The 20,434-nt window shown below is 35.4% G+C and overlaps 2 protein-coding genes across 2 annotated transcripts; both read left to right on the top strand.

Annotated features, from left to right (window-relative positions):
* The first annotated feature begins 26 nt into the window (after positions 1-26).
* Positions 27-7,975, top strand: ildr1b (immunoglobulin-like domain containing receptor 1b). Its single transcript, XM_056465585.1, has 8 exons — positions 27-287; positions 1,261-1,431; positions 1,546-1,695; positions 2,861-2,980; positions 3,072-3,218; positions 4,870-4,995; positions 5,082-5,908; positions 7,139-7,975. The coding sequence occupies exons 1-8, from the start codon at positions 230-232 to the stop codon at positions 7,175-7,177; spliced, it is 1,638 nt and encodes a 545-aa protein (XP_056321560.1). The 5' UTR covers positions 27-229; the 3' UTR covers positions 7,178-7,975.
* Positions 7,976-8,346: 371 nt separating this feature from the next.
* me3 (malic enzyme 3, NADP(+)-dependent, mitochondrial) lies at positions 8,347-20,395 on the top strand. The gene is made up of 15 exons (XM_056465578.1): positions 8,347-8,533; positions 9,075-9,259; positions 9,902-10,035; positions 10,137-10,286; positions 10,472-10,547; positions 10,616-10,777; positions 11,757-11,860; positions 12,778-12,887; positions 13,964-14,061; positions 14,184-14,297; positions 14,496-14,601; positions 16,687-16,829; positions 16,943-17,116; positions 17,192-17,290; positions 19,386-20,395. Exons 2-15 carry the CDS (start codon positions 9,080-9,082, stop codon positions 19,545-19,547), a joined length of 1,812 nt encoding a protein of 603 aa, XP_056321553.1. The 5' UTR covers positions 8,347-8,533; positions 9,075-9,079; the 3' UTR covers positions 19,548-20,395.
* The last annotated feature ends 39 nt before the right edge of the window (positions 20,396-20,434 follow it).

Genomic DNA, 20,434 nt, shown 5'->3' with positions numbered 1-20,434 from the left:
AACATCGTCATCCTGGAATGGGGGAGGGGTCCGACTTTCACAGAGCAAAGGTGTGTTTACACTACAGACTCGATAGAGAGTAGAAGCCAATAACAAGATTTCTGGATGTACTTCCGTCAAATGTTATCGATGACGTGATGACAAGCGTATATATAATGATATATTAGTTAAAATAGGATTGTGCTGTACAGACGGTAAGAGACTAAAAACTTCAGTGTAACCGGGAAACATGAAACAAAAACTGCGACTCAAGGTGCTTGCGCTTCTACTCTGCGTATTTCCAGAAGGTAAGCTGACATCAAAAGAACTGCCTGAGTTTAAACTGAGGCATCAGATGATGTATTTTAGTCATAGTATAGCGTTTTTAAGACATTTCTTTTGTGAGTTCTGTAAATTGAGAGGTTAATGACCAGCAGGTGCAAACAGCAGGCCGATAAACCCGATCACGTGACTACCAAGCCTTATTTCAGCCTATTAATTAACCCTTGCATCCTTGTGGATAATTTATAGTTGTGTGATGATCATCTTGTTAATGCAAACAGCATAAAGTTTGTCAAATATGTTTATTTTTTGTTTAAATTGTAATATTTCACCCTTTAAATACATAAAAAACTGTAAAATGTGTAATATTTTAGTACAAATTGTCCTGCTTTTCAAACACTGCAGGCCAAATTAAGAAAAATTATATAATTTTAATTGTTTGAATGTATTGGTATGGGTATGTTTGTTAAATTAAACATTGCACTTAAAAACAAATGCATACAATTTAATAAAAATGTATTTGTTCCTAATTACTGACTTATCCAAAACTATAATAATAGTAATAATAATAATTATTAGTAGTAGTAGTAGTATTTAAAAAATGATAAGATCTGCTATGTTGAATATATATACACACTCACACACACACACAGTTAAAGTCAGAATTATAAGCCCCCTCTGAATTATTAGCCCCCTGTTTATTTTTTTTCCCTAATTTCTGTTTAACGGAGAGATTTTCTTCAACACATTTCTAATCATAATAGTTTTAATAACTCATTTCTAATAACTGATTTATTTTATCTTTGCCATGATGACAGTAAATAATATTTTTCAAGACACTTCTATACAGCTTAAAGTGACATTTAAAGGCTTAACTAGGTTCATTCGGTTAACTAAGCAGGTTTCAGAAGCATGACTAAATGTCAATGAAAGAATGAAAAATGTAAGTACATAAAATGCAATAATTTGTTGATTAACAGTGTTAATCTCCTTTTGCAGAGATTTTCTCTATCCAGGTTACTGTTCCTGAGACAGAGAGACATACCATGCTGTTTGGTTCTGTCACTTTGCGGTGTGATTATTCTACCTCTGCAAGCCCACAGGATGTTTTGGTCACATGGCGGTACAAGTCCTTCTGTCTGGATCCAGTGCTGGAGTACTACTCCGCTGGTGAGTGCTGTTGGAGTACTGGCATACTGTATACAGTTGGAGATCTTTATTGAAGAACAGGGGAAAGTGATATGCTGATTGATTGTGATCGTATCTGGTTCTCTCTTTATTTAGCTTATCAGGCAGCTCTGAACATGAAGCAGGATCCAGCAAATGACTGTCCAGACAGCAAGCGAACAGTTCGCATAGTGATTCAGAAAAGAGGCATCAATGAACCTATTCTGGGAACGGAGTATCGACAACGCAAAATCTCCATTAAAAACAGTGAGTCAGGACCCTGCAAGAGGTGTCACAAATTATAACAATTTTTAAAGTTATACAGTTGAAGTCAGAATTATTGAAGCCGCCAAAACAAAAATATTGTTTATTTTTTTCCCAATTCCGAATTTTCCCACACATTTCTAAACATAATAGTTTTAATAACTCATTTCTAATAACTGATTTAGTTTATCTTTGTCATGATGACAGTAAATAATATTTGACTAGATATTTTTCAAGACACTTCTATACAGCTTAAAGTGACATTTAAAGGCTTAACTGGGTTAATTAATTTAACTAAGCAGATTAGAGTAATTAGACAATTTACTGTATAACGATGGTTTGTTCTGTAGACTATCGAAAAAATATAGCCTAAAGGGGCTGATAATTTTTAATTGACCTTAAAATGTTTTTTAAAAAAAATTCTAAACTGCTTTTATTCTAGCCGAAATAAAGCAAATAGACTTTCTCTAGAAGAAAAAATATTATCAGACATACTGTGAAAATTTCCTTGCTCTGTTAAACATCATTTGGGAAATATTTAAAAAAGAAAAAAATTCAAAGGGGGGCTAATAATTCTGACTTGAACTGTATATATGTGTGTGTGTGTGTATATATATATATATATATATATATATATATATATATATATATATATATATATATTTAAATTGTCATAATATTTCACAACAACATGAGCTATAACCTTAGAGTAGATGTTTTTATAAAAGGGTATTTTCTTTAAAAAAAAAAGGTAAAACAAAATAATGATTAAAAGTATGAAATTAGTAGGTACTGTATTAAGACTTTTTTGCAACCAAGTTTGTATATCAAGTTGTAATAGTTTAGAGGCCTTTTAATAGAGTTAATGTAAAATACAGATGGGTTTTAGAGCTAATTATATAGTGGATAATCACAAAAAGAAGTTTAAATTTGGAAATATAAATGAAATGCACATTTTCCAGCCAAATTGTTGATCAGGTTGATGATTAATAATACAGTAGATTTTAGGGCTAATTACCACTGTATTTTAATGTAATTACAGTAATAATGCATAACAAGCTCAAAAACATTATACTATAACCATACCATAACATAGCTCTAACAAATAGTAACAATAGACTATTCATTACAATAATGTGTTAATTAGCATGTTCACTGTTTGTTTCAGATGCTGATCTGTCCATGAATGAGATCATGTGGTGGGACAATGGCATGTATTTCTGTTCCATTGATGCACCGGGTGATGTTGTGGGAGACTCCGACAAGGAAATCAGACTCATTGTTTATAGTAAGTATCAGCCTTCTGATGACTGGCTTTAAGCTCAAAACAATTTTTTTTGGTGCTGATGAGGTCACTCACTCACTCCTCTACCTCTCAGACTGGCTGACTGTGCTGCTCATCATCCTCGGGGCTCTACTACTGATCATCCTGATCGGGGTCTGCTGCTGTCAGTGCTGTCCTCAGAACTGCTGCTGTTACGTCCGCTGTCCCTGCTGTCCTCGCACCTGCTGTTGCCCTGAAAAAGGTATTCATTGATACTTTTTTATGCCTCTTTTTTTTTTTCTTCTTTGACTGTAGATCTATCACACAAGATATTATATCACAGTGCGATATTTCTGGTTGTTAGTTTTTACAATGACACCTGGGGTTCGTTCTTTGTACGTGGATTACTCAATTTTTCAATTACTCGATTTGGTTATTGACGATTTGACATGATCCAGGATCGTTTCGTTCTTCAAAACTCATCCAAGAGTTGTTGTCATAGCAACAGTTCTGGTGTCTTATTTCATATAAACAGGATTAGATTGATAAACAAGATTAGATCGGGTCTTCTCAAGCAAAGGTAATACTGTAAGTACGTACGGAAGGCTGATATTTTCTTACAGTATTAACCTATAGGTTACATACACTTGGGAAAATTGTAAAATAGTTTAAAAAAAATTAATTTACACATTTATAATTTATATTAGTTTGAAACATTTAATATGAAATTATTAATAATATTTATGTTATATACAAATAAGTTTTTAAAAAATATATAAATAAGACTTATGCAGTCTGCACTCCGAAATAAAAGTATGGGGAGATACGGGGTGGGGTGGTTCTTCCCAAGGGATCAAAGAGAAAATTTATTAATACTGACTTTTTAGATACAAACGCATACTATACTGACCCAGCTTTACAATTTGTGTATGATAATAGACATGTACAGTATTTGACTGTTTTTTGTTTGTTTGTTTTTTAAAGGAATAATACATTTAGGCAGTCATGCACATGTTTTGACAGCTAATATGACAGTGATTTGATGCTTTACAGAAGTTGCAGACAACTTTATCGATATCAAAATGCTTTTTTGATGCAAAATTTAATTCGCAGATTAAGAAACTTAAAAAGGCCTAGGCTATTATAATAAAGAAAATCTGCTCTAAAATGTAAAACTAAATAAAAAATTAAATACTCTTGACACATGAAAGTGTAAGCCTGCAGTTCACAACACATGTGGAAACTTATTGCATATCATATTTAACAAACAGTTTACTACAAATTTTGTAAAATTTTGCCTACATGGATAATTGAATATTAATCAGATGATGTCATGATTTCGAGGATCGATAGATCAGTCCTTCACAATCACAACAAACCAGCAATCTCAGATCAGTTCATCCAGACATTTTAATTTGATTTGCGAAGAACCAAATTAGCCAGAGATCAGTTTTCAAGATCAAAAGATCCAGGATCTGTCAAATCATCTTGGATTAGTTAAGTGAGATAAGAAGAACGAACCCGATGACAAAATGACACCACATAATTATTATTATGGTATTAAATCTTTCAGTTTTACTTTTTTGACCATGAAAACTAAATTAGTATTACAACAGTACATCATATTATTAATCATAAATATTAATAATGATAATCAAAAAACGTGCAACATAATTCCAATCAATTAGTTGACTATGAAAATACAGTATATGCATTGTAAATATGAATGGCTTGTATTAATAATACTAATATTATTTTAATAATCAAATTAACAATCAAAATTTAAATGCAATATAATACCAATTTGTAACACTAAAGTGACTTTTAGTAAAAAGTATAATTTTTTTGCATAATCATTGTATACAATTTAAAGTATAGAAAATTAAAATATTTACCATGCTCATTTGTCTTAGCTGTCATGCGCCACAAGATGATGCGTGAAGCTCAAAAGGCAATGGTACCATGGTTTCATGGCCAGCCCATCTATGCCCCCATTGCCTCAAATCCATCTTCTCAAGCAAATCCTTTACTATATTCAGGTCAGTACAACATTTTTTAAAAAATAATTTGTTAAGGTACATAAAAGATCTGTAATAAACTCACACTAATAATTTGTCCACCGCAGGCTCTTTTTCTGAACATTCATCCAAACACAATCTTCCCATGGCACCGATGGCTATCCCTCCTCCTCAACCTGTCCCACAATTCGTACCTCACGGATACCATGCTAATGGCAGCATGAATGGAAATGTACGTGCCAATAATCAGATGTTAGATTTTCTGGAGAACCAAGTACAAGGGATGGATATGGCCGTCCCGATGCTCCAACCTCAACATCACTACACAGGAGTCCCACTCCAAAACCTTCAGCCTCAATACGCAGCCCAGCAACCCCATTACGCATCACCACCACCTCAATCCATTCCAGCTAGGCCGCCCAGCATGCTCTCTGCCCTGGATGAGATGGGGGTCCAAGGTGTGGAGCGCAGGGTCATCCAGCTGCCTCCAATTTTGGGCCGACCGAAACAGAGCTCTCGGCGGACCAATGATCAGAGACCCCGGCAGTCAAGTCAGTCCAGCGGCAGCTCAAACCGCAACGGTGTTCATCGTGATGCTGCGTCTTCACGGAGAGGAAACCTGCGCAGCTATAGTGATGAATCAGACTGGGACAACCGAAGGGGAGGTCAAGGCTCATCAGGACGCAGAGGAGAATCAAACAGATCCCGTCCACGAGTTCGCAGTAAAGCAGAGCTGTTGGAGGAGTTGGAACATGCGACTAACTATGGAAACAGGAGCTATTCATCACCTCCTCACAGAGGATCCTGGAGTTCAGACGAAGAGGACAGTTACAGAAAGGGAAGGCGATCTCAAGGGAAACTGTCTGAAAATCCTCCAGCTTACTCTTCCATTGACATTTTGCCTGGCCACAGCAGGAGGGGCGAACAGCTCTCGGTAAGAGTGTAGATTTATGATTTGTTAACCTCTAAGGTTGTGTTCACACTTTTGGGTTGATTAAAGTGGCACTGCTCTTTTAGTGTGGTTCATTTCATATAATTATATATGCTACCATCAGAATATTGGTACATTTTGGACCAAATAAACAGACCTTTGAAAAGATTGGTCTTACAAATGAAATCTAAACAAACTGAAAACAGGACATGATATTACAAGATGTGACAATAAATAGAACAGAATGCTCAAACATACTAGTTTTACTTATTGTAGTAAAACCTCACAAGTACCCAACTGATACAAATGCTATTACTTTCAACAAGCATGGTTAGCATAATGCACACAAAATCTTTTTTTTTTTGGTCTAAAAATTTCAGTTTAGTTCCAACCCTAATTAAACACACCCGATCAAACAAATTGAGTCCTTCAGTTTTGTTTGAAACCTACCGGTAATTGTGTTGAAGCAGGGTTGGACCTAAACTGTGCAGAGCTGTGGCCCACCAGGAACTGAGTTTGACACCTTTGCTATAAAGGGACCATTGTGAGTGAGGATCTCAGTGCATAAATTAAATGCACATATGCAGCAGGTCATTTTCATATCTAATGCAGTGCAAAAAACAGTGTAAGTTAGGTCAAAACAAGAAGAGCTGGGCATAATTAGGTATCAATTAGGAGTCATATACTAAAACATAGGTACCAAATAGGTTAAGAGATTTATGTGGGCCATTAATTAATGGTGCAAATACCAGTTAACCTCCTAAACTCTGGGGCCTGGTACCTGGTCCGTGACGTAATCTACTTCCGCATTCTACACTATATTTATTGTCCTCTATGTGAACAAGAGAGGACAATATGATATAGTGTCCTCTCATATATCACAGTATGAGACTTTTCTTCGGCCTCATTATTGTAAGCATGTATGACTACGTTTCTCCTGCTAACACAAAAAGCAATTTGTAAAACAACTCAGTTTGTTTGACTTGCATGAACAAACTCTTCAACCTGTCTTTTTTGTTGTGGAGGAAGAAAGAACGTCATATAGGTTACATGAGAGCAAATGCTGACAATTTTTGTTTTTATGTGGGAATCATCCAATAAAAAAACAATCCTGTGGGTTTGCTGCAAAACAGAGGGCATGGAAGTAGATGAAAATAAATGAATGGTCACATAAAAAAAAAAAAGTTTAAGAATAACGTAATGTTTGTCTCATAAATGATCTCTCTCTTGCAGGATAAGAGCTCTCGCAGTGGCACGAGTGTTGTGATCTAAGTCCTTGCCTTGTCCTTCATTTCCACACTGAGCTGTCATTATCCACAACCTACAAGTGAATGCATGTTGAACTATCATCATTGGGACTAATTAATTATAACCCAGTGATTACAGCCCTGCAAGAGATTTTCTGGAAGACTGTACGTCTTTTTTTTTAACCTTACTATTTTATATTTTTTACATCAGTTTTAGATGTTGTGTGTGGTCAATTTAAAAGCTTTTCTTTGTTTTATACGGCCAGTGTAACCTTTCACTGTTTTACTGTACATTGTTTAATTATTAACCACAGCAAGGTTTTTGGTATTTGATAAGTTTATATAGCAGATGACTAAGAATGAATGCACTTCTGTGAAGGTTGAACATGAGTCTCTTTGGTTCATTTTGTTGTTCTGTTTACTTTTTAGTTAGTGTTTGTCCGATGTAGTTTTGTTTGTTGTCTTCTTGTGGTGCTGTTATTTGAATTCAATCCTTGGGAAGATTTATCTTTTTCTGTATGTATGAGTATGCAGCTCTGGGAAAAAAAAAAACAAACACTATCAGCAACAACAACAACAACAACAACAATCTACTTATGACTGGCAAATCCAGAGAATGTCAACTTTGAAGCGGTCTCTTGATTTTTCTTTTCCCTGAGCTAAATGTTTTATTTTAGTTGTATTTTAAAATAAAAGCTGTATAATTTCATACTCTAAGAATTGTACCATCAGTTTTGAAGAGAAAATGTCTTTGTGTTTCTAATAGGCTGAAAAGTAATGTGGAAAGTGGATGGAAACTGCAATAAAGTTACCTTTTACAAGCTTTCAGACTGGTAGACTTTTCCATTCGTGGCACACACTTTTTATGCAGAAGTATTGAGTTAGTTTTATGATAACATATACTTAAAGCACTATTAATAACTAACAAGCTGTTTAGGGAGTAGGCTGTTTTGTATATGATTGTACAAGACTTTACCAAGACCATAAAGCTTACTTTATAAAATAAAAAAATATATCAGAGCTTTTCGCGAAATACTCGATGAGAGAATACATCTTTATAATCCAGATACATCCCAACATTTGAACATACAAAACACGGAGAAGCTGCCAGACAGGCCGACAAATCTTTTCCGTTTACATGAAAACGCCGTCACTGGAATCGCCTCTCCCTATTGGGCACTTCTGACTAATCTGGGCGGGACTAAAGCGAGAGCGTTGGGAAGCGAAAGCGTCAATGTCAAACAAACCTGGATCGTTTGTATCAGTCGATTACAACATCATCCGCAGATAAGGCGCCCGTCAGTGGAGACAGGCAGCAGCAGGTCAGCGTTTGGATCCAACTTACTGAAGCAGAAGCTGTCGGTGGACTGGCCGAACTCAGGTACGCGGCTTTGTAAACAAACGTATCCTATTATAGAACAATGACAATGCTGAAGCTCTCCGTAAATGTGCATGTGGCCCCAAACGCATGCTGCTGTTGAATTGGTTATATATATAAATTGGTTCTACACTATAATACAATTCAGAATAACGTTACATTGAATGGCTTTTTGTTTTCTCCAGAAGGGCCTTGTTTACATTTAGAGTGGACTAACTTGCTGAACTTGCAAAAGCGGTTATAGTCAATTTATCATTCTTGCAGACGTTTATCATCATATTAGCTTGGGAATTTGTGTAATGTAAGCTAAAATAAGATTGCTATCAAGCATGTTTCTGTGCAGAATTCTAGTTAGAAGAACCTAGCTTAAGTTGGTTTATTAGCTAGATGATAAACTAACATATTGCAAAACCCAGACTGACCATCTAATAGCTGCATTGGTGCTGGTCTAAGATGGTCTACCAGCTACCAAACCAGCATAAATAAGGTTTTCCAGAAACAATGCAAAAAGTTCAGTAGTCTCATAACCTGGTTTCTTTTGCAGGAATAATGAACTCTCTCTCGGGTAAGAGTGTGTTGACGCTATGCAGGGCTTTCTCCAGTCCTTTATTGCTCCCTCCTGCTATGGTCGGGGCAGTGAGGGTCTGCCACACAGGTGTGAACTCCAAGGGCACGGTCTTCACCAGAAAACGAGGCTACGATATCACCAGAAACCCCCATTTGAACAAAGTAAGCATCTTTTGGGCCTCAAATGCGGTCTACGTGACCATCAGGTATTAGATTGTCAGCAGTCGGTGCTTTGATGCAATTTTTATAACATTTAGTAATACCAAAGTCCCAATTGATAAGAAAGTTTGAAAGTGGCACTGTGAGATCTGAATGCATACTTTGGCCCCTAATACACTTTGCAAAGAGGAGATGCTCTAAATGTGCTTAGGCATCTTAAAATCAATGCAAAGTTGCAGGAAGTGACTCAGGAGTTTTGCAAAGTACTTTTTGGCGGTGTCATGGAAATGTGCCTGTGGAAATGTTGCTTTCACATTATGCATCCTGTTTGTGAAGACTTTCAAGTCAGACTGAAATATGGGATGAGGAACGGGTTATACGGAGAGTGTATGACTTTAAAGCATTTGTGGATGGAAACTGTTAGGAGTAAACTGGGAGTGAAGAAACTAACAGGGGAGGGTGGCCATACTTGCTTCCCATTGGTCAGAAATAAATAGATCCAGCATGTGATGCATGCTACCCTAAGCTGGAAACCTGCCCATGCAGACCCTGTTGCAGAGCAGTCGTTTGTAGTCTGTAGGAGGAGTGCAAGTTTTTTTGTTGTACATTTATGTGGTTAATGATTTTATGGTGTTACGCTAACAGGGCATGGCATTCACCCTGGAGGAGAGGTTACAACTTGGCATCCATGGCCTGCTGCCTCCCTGTTTCCTCTCTCAAGATGTCCAAGTGCTTCGTGTCATGAAGAGCTACGAGACGCGCAGTAACCCTCTCGACAAGTAAACAGACGTTGCTTAAATCATTAAGTGCATGATCCTGAAATCCTGAAATCATGATTCTTCTGTTGCTCCATTTCCCATTCATGCTCATAACTCTGCAGATACATATTACTGATGACCCTGCAGGACAGGAACGAGAAGCTTTTTTATCGTGTGTTGACCTCTGACATTGAAGAATTCATGCCTATCGTCTACACCCCTACTGTGGGCTTGGCCTGCCAACAATATGGCCTTGCTTTCAGAAGACCAAGGTGAGGTTTATACATAATCTGGTCCTAGAATGACCAGTTTAGTGAGACCGATTCTGAGTAGACTGTTCATAAAAGCTCTGACCAGTCCAATCTGTTTTCTTGGCTTTATGGAAAAAACATACATGTAAGTGGCACATGATTTTGACTTATTTATATATTTAATATTTTTTCCTCTCTCCCTTTAGAGGGCTGTTTATCACTATTCATGACAAGGGGCATATCGCCACTATGCTGAACTCTTGGCCAGAGGAGGACATTAAGGTATATGCTAAAAGATAATGTTATTTTGGTGCCAGCGAATGGACGTTTCATTGTATGTGAATTAATAGGCCATAGTGGTGACGGATGGAGAAAGAATTCTGGGATTAGGAGATCTGGGCGGCTATGGGATGGGAATCCCAGTTGGCAAACTGGCTCTGTATACAGCATGTGGAGGAGTGCCACCTCAGCAGTGCCTGCCTGTGCTGCTAGATGTGGGCACTGATAATCAGGTAAAATTTGAATAGTTACACTTCTGTGCAAAAATTGTTGTTATTTTTGTATCATTTAGCGGGCACTTTTATCCAAAGAGACTTGCTAATCATAATCAATCATATTTGTTGATTAACAGCGTAAAAATAATTCCAAAATCAAACAAAAAGTGATTCAGGGGTAATTCATGTGTCGGTGCTCTATGGATGGTTTCATAAAGACAAACAACAAAGTCATAAGTCTAAGGCACTCACTTTTTCATTAAGTGGAAAAAATTAACATGGCTATTATTAAAAAAAAAAAAAAAAAATGCGATATATGGATATATTTTTTTTAATAGATGATCGCCTTTTTAGTACAGGCTTTTTAATTTTGTTCACTGTAAAAATAATCTTTTAAAATATTAAATTATTTAAAATTACAATATTTTACAGTGCAATTTATGGATGGGGGCTCTTACTACATTAATCATGATTACTACATTACACTATAGTGTCACATGATAATTCAGAAATGTTTCCAATATAATAAAATTGAATGAAATATTTCATATTATCATTGTTGAAAATATCTTTGTGACTCTTGATTGTTATTTTTTAGAATTCTTTGTTGAATAGAAAGTTCAAACAAACATTTTAATGAATTTAAAATGGCTTTTTGTGTACTTTTACTGTCACTTTTGATCAATTTAATGCTTAAAATGATAAATAAAGTCCTACTGACCAAAAACCTGCATGTACTGTAAAATTGTACTTTGTTCATGGGTATCATTGGATGAAACAATGTAAAAAAAAAAAAAAAAACTTAATGCTTTGCTTCTTAGACTTTACACACCTGAAACTTGTCTATAGCACTTGTTCACTGCTGCTCTTATAGTTGTGTAAATTGCTTCCTTGTCCTCATTTGTAAGTCGCTTTGGATAAAAGCGTCTGCTAAATGACTAAATGTAAATGAAACTCTGTTGTCTGTTTTAACTGATTTCTATTTATTTGACTTCAGACCCTCTTGGATGACCCCCTGTACATCGGCTTAAAGCACAAACGAGTGAGGGGCAAAGAATATGATGACCTCATTGATGAGTTCATGCAAGCTGTCACTGACAAGTATGTTTCCTAAAATTCATTGGGTCACGTTTATTAATCATGCTTGCAGACAGTTTTTGAGTGAAATTTGTGTATGAACATTGTCATGAATGACTCATGATCAGCCAAATCTTTTGTACTAAAATGTCTAGAAAATGTTGAAAACCCTGCGCTTACTCCAATTGAGATTACAAATGTGAAGTTTCTCTAATTACATTACAGATATATGTGTTTATGTCCAGCTCTCTAATCTAGGTTTGTGTTTATTGTGTTTGAATTGGTTTTGTGAATGGCACACTTAGCATTGCTTTAGATCGGCTTCTGTTTGATGAGAGTTAGAAAAGGCTATGAAAAAATTAATGAGCAGACCATTAAGATTGACCTTGTGAATGTGGTCACTTATTTATTATTGAATCACAAATTAATTCACATTATTCCAAATTCACAAATATAGAACAACCTTTAAGGGATAGTTCACCCAAAGGAAGCTGAAAACCTGTAAACATTGACCTACATGGCAGGTAAAACAAAACTATGGATATAAATGGTTACAGGTTTTCAGCTTTCTTCAAATTATTTTATTTTGTGTTTAACAGAAGAAAGAAATTCATAAAGGTTTGGAACAAGTGAAGGGAAAGTAAATAATGACAGAATTGTCATTTTGGGTGAACTGTCCCTTTAAGATCAAAATCGTATGCACACACTATTTGTTTTAATGTGAATAGGTCAGTGCGCTCTAATATAAAATCATGTGCACAAGTTCATTCGGTTCACAAAATCTGAAATATCTTTCCATGATCAGACTGACCTTGTTCACGAGTTCAATTAATTCTGACTGTGGTTAGGTGGTTGGTTAAAGATTAACTAGAGTATAAGATTATGCGTGTGAAATGCATACTGTACAAACATGTCATCATCTTTATTCATATCTTTTTCAGGTATGGGATGAATTGTCTAATTCAATTTGAGGATTTTGCCAACAGCAATGCCTTTCGTATTCTCAATAAATACCGTAACCGTTATTGCACCTTTAACGATGATATCCAGGGTAAGTGTGCACATTGTATTACCAAACTATAATGATATTCAATCTTGATAATGAAAAATCAAAGGCTGTATTTGAAATTGCCCTCTATACATTCACTATTACCTACATTACTCCACTAATATAAACCACTCAATAATATAATCCATAATATAATATAATAATAATAATATAATTAAACTAACAATCCACTCACTTCGAGTGAACAAAAACAAGTAGGTGAGTGCTGAAGGGATGCCGTTTCGCCATTTTCATTGTGCTTTGCCGCTTGATTAATGTAAAAAATGTTGACCCTGTTATAGTTATGTGACACTTCTCAAGCTGTCTATTAGTAATGAAACATTCATTGTAGTATTTTGATTTGTCACATACATACAGTGGGGGAAATAAATAATCAACACGTCACCGTTTTTCTCAGAAAACATATTTCTAAAAGTGGCGTTGACTTGAAATTTTCACCAGATGTAGATAACAACCAAAGAAATACATATATGAAAAGAAAACCAATCTAAATAGTTTACAAATTAGGTAATGTCTAATAAAATTAAATGACGCAGGAAAAAATATTGAACGCATGAAAAAAAGGAAGGTGTGAAAAGGCAGTGAAAGCCAAGACAGCAGCTGACATCTCTCGGTAGTTATTCAGCAACCTTCTGCCCTTCGTCAGTGTAAATGAATATTAGCTGCTTCAGTCCAACATCTATATTAGCAGGATGATGAAGATTAAACCAGGGTGGACATTTCAGCAAGACAATGACCCAAAACACAGCTCTCAAATGGTTTCAGAAAAAGAAAATCAAGCTGTAGAATGGCCCAGCCAATCACCTGACTTAAATCCAATAGAAAATACGAAATAAACATCAGTGTGGATAGACCAAACCCACAGAACCATCGAGATTTTTACACTCTTTTGATGTCTGTTAAAAAAAAAAACACACCCGAGCAATGCATGTGACAGCACTACGAATGGCTGCTCTCTCAAATAGTGCACTATTTAAGGGTATAGAGGGCGATTTGGATTACAGTCTTAATTTACTATGGCCTAAAAAGCCATAAAATTGCTTGTTTGTCTTTTTCAGGCACAGCTTCTGTTGCTGTTGCAGGGATTCTTGCTGCTCTTAAAATCACAAAGAATAAACTCTCTGACCACAAGTTTGTGTTTCAGGGAGCAGGAGAGGTAATAATGCAGATTCAAATTAAAGATGCTAACGAAGAATAGCAAATAAAGAGGGCTTTCAAATGACACTTGTTACTCCAGGATTATCAGAATTGTTTGGGTTTTGTCTGTGATTTGACCAGGCTGCTTTAGGAATTGCTCACTTACTGATAATGGCCATGGCTAAGGAAGGTATACCTCATGCTGAAGCTGCTAAGAAGATCTGGATGGTGGATTCCAAAGGCCTAATTGTGAAGGTAACAATCAAACCCACACCAGTTGGTCTGTTTTTGGAATTAGTTTCCTTCAAGCTATAGTTGTCCTCCTACCCAACATCTGAATATACAAATATATGTAGGCTTAATTGTGCATGAACCAGAGTAATTGATTGCGTTTGGACACCTACAAAATGAAATGTTATACCAAAACTTATTTTGTGTCCCTTGGCCATCTAGGGCAGAAGTCACGTGAACCATGAGAAAGAAGAGTTTGCTCATGAACATCCTCACATAAAAACCCTGGAGGAAGTGGTGGAAACCATCAAGCCCACAGCTATCATTGGTAAACAAGGACTTTAGCATTTTTTGTTTAACACTATTCATATTTATTATATATAATCTAGATTTAAATAGATTCAACATATTTTTATTTCAGATTTAGTCATTTTAGTATGTAAACTTCAGCTCTCTTCAATTCATTTGTTTAATATGGATGCAGCAATGTGTCAGCGGCCAACATTTATCAGCTGATGATCTGTAATAATATTGAAAAGGCAGTTTTAATAACATGGAGGAAATGAGCTGCACGTCTTTTAAATCTATTTTTCTCAGAGAAAAATCATTAAATACTTGCAAAAAATTAAATAGAATCCTTACAATGTGTCAGACTTGAGTCTAATATTTATATATGAAAAACATGTGCATATTATAGACTATGCGTCAGCACTGGCACAAAACCATTGGTTAATTTAGGCAAAAAACGTCTTGAATAATAAAAGAAACAGACTGCACTTTTGTGAGTCACTATATTTCTGGAGCAGCAAAATGTATAATTTAGATATAACAACAGCACTGGCTCTATTTGTTGTTTATTAAAGAAATATTTTCTGTTACTTGTCAAATAAAAGTTACAGTTCTTAAAAAAATATTGAATGGCAAAAATCACCTTTTGAAGATTGTCATATTGAATTAGTTTTTAATCTTAACTTGTACCTTTCCTAAAATGTTGAATGTTAAATGAATCCAATCCATGCTCAGTAAAACTAATTTAATGGAGGATAAACTAGGTAGTAGTATTTGTATAGTACTGTATGACAATCGGTATCGGCCAAATAAATCCTATCATGCATTCCATTTGTTTTTAATGTAATATACAGATTTATTTTTCAGTATTATTTTATTTAAAACATTTTTAATAGTTTTACATTAGGCTTACAAAAGTTCTTTATTTACATAAAAAAAAGAAAAAAAAGATACTACTATACTATAAACTATAAACGTCCTCTGTTATGCCCCAGACTAAGCCTGAAATGTTAATACCCTTGGCAAATTCTGACTGCCACATTTTTTTTCCCACAATGATTATTCATGTACGTCATCATATTATCATTTGGACGAAGCCTGTGTCATTTCCGGTCAAAAGAAAAACTTAATAATTTGAATAAAAGTCACTTTAAGTCAGAATTTGCCCGGGGTATGAATAATTTCAGGCTTGACTACAACTGTCTACTGAAGACACAAGAAAGACTTTTCACATCTTATTTTTGAGACCAGGCATAATCAGGCTGTTTATACCAAATTGGTCACTCCAGTCGCATCGCCAGTATATGCAATGTTATGATTGGTCATTTCGCAAATGTTTTTGAGGCTTGCTTGTGACTGTGTGACAGTTGTAAAAGCATTCAGACATTAGAAATTGTACCGTTTGTAACGTTGACTAATTAAAAACTAAAGATTTATTATTTTTTTAATTGAATTGTTTATAAAACATAGACTATGCAATATTATTTTACATTTGATTAATGTATACCTGAATGCAGTTAGACTCTTCTGAAGAAAAATAAATGCTGCTTACTTAATTTCTTTATTTGAATTCTTCTATGCTTGTAAAGATTGTTTATTATATTTTATGCACTGCCCTACTGAAACATCCCAATCAATCAAATATTTTTCCAAATAGTTATTCAACTTATCTAGGGAAATTGTATTCATATCACAATATATGTTGCAGAATAAAAAGTATTGCAATGTTAGATTTTTCCAGTATCGTGCAGCCCTAGGTTGTAACCACTGTCAAGCTTCTCTCACCATAAAACATATTTTATCAGAATGTGAAGTCTAAACAAGACTTTTATACTGAGAGCATGTTTTTAAAGATGTATTCAAACATTTAAGCAAAAATCATATTAAAATAAATTTAAACGTCTTTTATTTATTTTTTATAAACTCTTTATTGAAATATGAAGCTGTTATTAGTATGTAAAATCTTTTTATCTGTTTGAACTTGCCATGAAATGTGTCTGATCTGGCAAAAAACCCCACTGGAGCCACTAGGGGCTGTCAACAGGAACTCAAATTTGTTTCTGTAGCGCTTTGTGTGTTGCAGTTTTACAGGATTAAAGTTTTCTGTTTCTTTTGCCATCTACAGGTGTGGCTGCTATAGGTGGTGCTTTCACTGACAAGATCATCAAGAACATGGCTGCAAACAACGAACGGCCAATTATTTTTGCTCTCAGCAATCCCACAAGCAAAGCCGAGTGCACAGCAGAGCAGTGTTACACACTTACTGAGGTATTAATACACACTAAACATCAGATCGCTAAACTAATGGAGTCATATCTGACTGAGCATACCAAGTCAGTTTCACATTTAGTTAAAATTGCATATGTGTGTGTGTGTCACAGGGACGGGGTATTTTTGCCAGCGGAAGCCCCTTTAAAAAGGTCACTTTGGCAGATGGGCGCAGCTTCTATCCTGGCCAGGGAAACAATGCTTATGTGTTTCCTGGAGTCGCATTGGGAGTCATCGCCTGTGGTGTTCGCCACATCTCGGATGACATTTTCCTCACCACAGCAGAGGTAAATCTACATGAAGCTTCATAAGGGAACAAGGGCAAACAAAACTACAGTGTTACAGTTTGATTTTGTTTCCAGGCTATTTCTGAGATGGTCACCGAGGAGCATTTAGCTGAGGGACGACTCTATCCTCCGCTGAAGACCATCAGAGAAGTGTCCTTCAAAATCGCTGTTAAGGTCAGTAGCTGTCAATGTATGCACATGATGATACATGAAGATCGGGTCTTGTTTGCAAACTCTTCACTTTGACACCGATCAGAAATATGGAATGAGAACATGCTAAATTAAGAGATTTATTAATACAGCAAAGTAGGTTGTCAGAGCTGTCAGGTCAGATTTAGCCAAAACGCAGGACTTTACAGCAGTTACTTTTCACTAGTGATGGTGAGCTAAAATCATTAGAACAAAAGCTAAAGTTATTAGCATACAGAACTGTGTATGAGAAATACACTAAATTAAGACTTTTTTAATCCGAGTAAACCATATATTGATACAATGTAAACTAGTTTAACTACATACATTATCTTTAATAGGAAGAAGACTTTTATTTAAGTTGAATTTGTGTAGTTTTGGGTTAAGTGTCTGTTCAAACTGTTATTTTTATGACTTAAGAGGTTTGATTAAGGGTTGATGTAAACTGTTCAAACGCTAAACTTTGCGTTGGTCAACCTGGATGATTTTATATATATATATATATATATATGTATTAGTCAGAATTATTAGACCCCCTTGGAATTCTTTTTTTAAATATTTCCCAAATGATGTTTATCATTATTTGTTATTTCGGCTAGAATAAAAGCAGTTTTTAATTTTTTAAAAAACATTTTAAGGTCAAAATTATTAGCCATATTTAAGCTATATTTGTTTCGATAGTCTACAAAACAAACCATCGTTTTACAATAACTTGCCTAACCTGCCTAGTTAACCTAATTAACCTAGTTAAGCCTTTAAATGTCACGTTAAGCTTTATAGAAGTGTCTTGATAAATATCTAGTCAAATAATATTTACTGTCATCATGGCAAAGATAAACTAAATCAGTTATTAGAAATGAGTTATTAAAACTATTATGTTTAGAAATGTGTTGAAGACATCTTCTCTCCGTTAAACCGAAATTGGGGGAAAAAAATAAACGGGGGGCTAATAATTGTAAATCTATATATATGTGTGTGTTTGTACATAAATAACTAAACTATAAAACTAACAAAACCATTAATGAGATAAACTAAACTGAATTTTACTGCAAAATAAAAATTAATTAAAAATGCAAAACTATCATAATCTTGGTGTTTTAGAAGTCCTCTAATCTGCAAAAACTGATCAAGGTATACCAAAGACCTTTATCATGTTATATTCTTTAAATTACCAATGTAAGTTAGAAGATAGAAAACATGAGCAATTCTGTCACACTTTACTTGGTAGTGGTTCTAAACCACATTAACTAGTGGAGCGAGGCACTTGTGCTTTAAGGGAGCTCACTCTAATATTTATTGTTTTCTACATTCAGAATTATTTCATGTATCACTTGTATCTACAATCTCTAGCAGTAAGGTAATGATTAATAAATATATATTTAAAAATTTGATTTAAAATATTTTATCAAGCCAGTAAAACAATTTTTTAATAGCATGACTAAACTGTTCAGTGTGTTTAGCCTACAGAACACGACGAACCTGAATGCTTGGCAATTGTTTATCAGGTGTCTCGAGTATTTGGCATTCACTATTTTTTTGACCAATTTAATATTACAACAACTATTACGAACCTGACAACAGATGCCTCGTGGTTTGGGTGTGCCTGCAGTGTTGCCATAACCACCTATTTTAAGCATCTATGGGCTTGTTGTAGGCTTCACTCATAAATCTATCGAGTTTATTATGGACTAATAAAGTAGTCAGATGCGCATTGCAATATAGCGGTGTTATTTTCTATACAAGGTATTAAGATCTAATACTTGCACTTGATCTTGTTTGTTAGTTTTTTCCACCAAGATCTGGCAACATGAATAAGGCTTGGTTTGTATCTCTACTCTGTGCAGCTGGTTAAAGTGCATATACAAAGAAATGTGTGTGTTAGAACACATCCCTAACCACTTTTTCAGTCTGGTTAAGTACAAAATTCATGCAATTTTTACGGTTCCATTATTCTGCCATTTTAGATATAGGTGGGCCAGAGAGGCGGCCAGACTTGTTGACACCTAGCCACCACCTAGAACCACCACTGACTTTACTCCTCCAGCACTAACACACTCTGTTTTATTTTCTTTTTCTTCAGATTGTGGATTATGCCTACAAACAGGGCATTGCCTCATTGTACCCTGAACCCAAAGATAAAGAGGCCTTCATTTTATCCCATGTCTACAACTCCGACTATGACTCCTTCACTCTGGATTCATACAGCTGGCCTAAGGACGCCATGAAGGTTCAGAACGTGTAGCCCCACGTGGACCCCATTTCAAAGGGATATTCTCATATCAGTCACATGCCTTATTCAGTTCATAACCATCTGACAACATACACTCCAGCTTCAGGCCAACCAATCCTTTAAAAAAGAAACTGATTCCACCGATTTGACACGAGATAAGCTGTATCTGCTGCGGGCGACAATAAACAAGCTCAAATTGTCTTCAGAGCTCAGTTCAAAGAGAGAAAAGCAGCTTTTTAATGCGGTTACAAGCACTTTTCCTCCTCGTCTAATCAAGCCCGTTTGCTTGCAGATCTGTTCAATCTTTGAGCTCTGCTGTCAGCATTATATTTATTTCTAACCAGTTATTCACTCCAACTATTTAGCACTCCTGCAAAAGCATATATAAAAGTGTAAGGAGATGAACTATTTTTGTACAGCAACCCTGGGAAATGACAGACTGCCTGGTTTGAACGTTTATGAGAAGGGATTTTTGTTAGTTAGGTAGGAGAGTAGATATCCAATTGACTTGCTGTGTTAATGGAGTCCTTTTAAAATAGATTTTTTTTTTACAAGTTTCTCCTGTTGTCTGCAGCCAAAGTTTGTCTAATTTTAAACATATATTATTGTCAAGCTCTGAACATTGGTGGCTTGAGGATATCAGTTAAAATGTCCACCTAAAGTGAGCTGTTTGTCTCCGTTCATTAGAGTGCGTGCAGTTGTTTTTAATGTTTCTCCTCATTTGGGAATATGCTTTGCTTCTTAGTAATGCACGATTAGGGATTTATTTTTTTCAGATATTCATGGAGATTTTGAAGGGACTGTGGCTTTTAAATAAACACTTTCAAATAAATAAAATGGATTTTACTTGCTAAGAATGAGCTGGACTCGGTCCACACGTTGACTTTTATTTTTTGTGA

The sequence above is a fragment of the Danio aesculapii genome, chromosome 9, assembly GCF_903798145.1.
Source record: "Danio aesculapii chromosome 9, fDanAes4.1, whole genome shotgun sequence".
Taxonomy (NCBI): Eukaryota; Metazoa; Chordata; class Actinopteri; order Cypriniformes; family Danionidae; genus Danio; species Danio aesculapii.
Note: the sequence above shows the minus strand (reverse complement) of the source record. Positions and strands in the feature narration are given on the sequence as shown.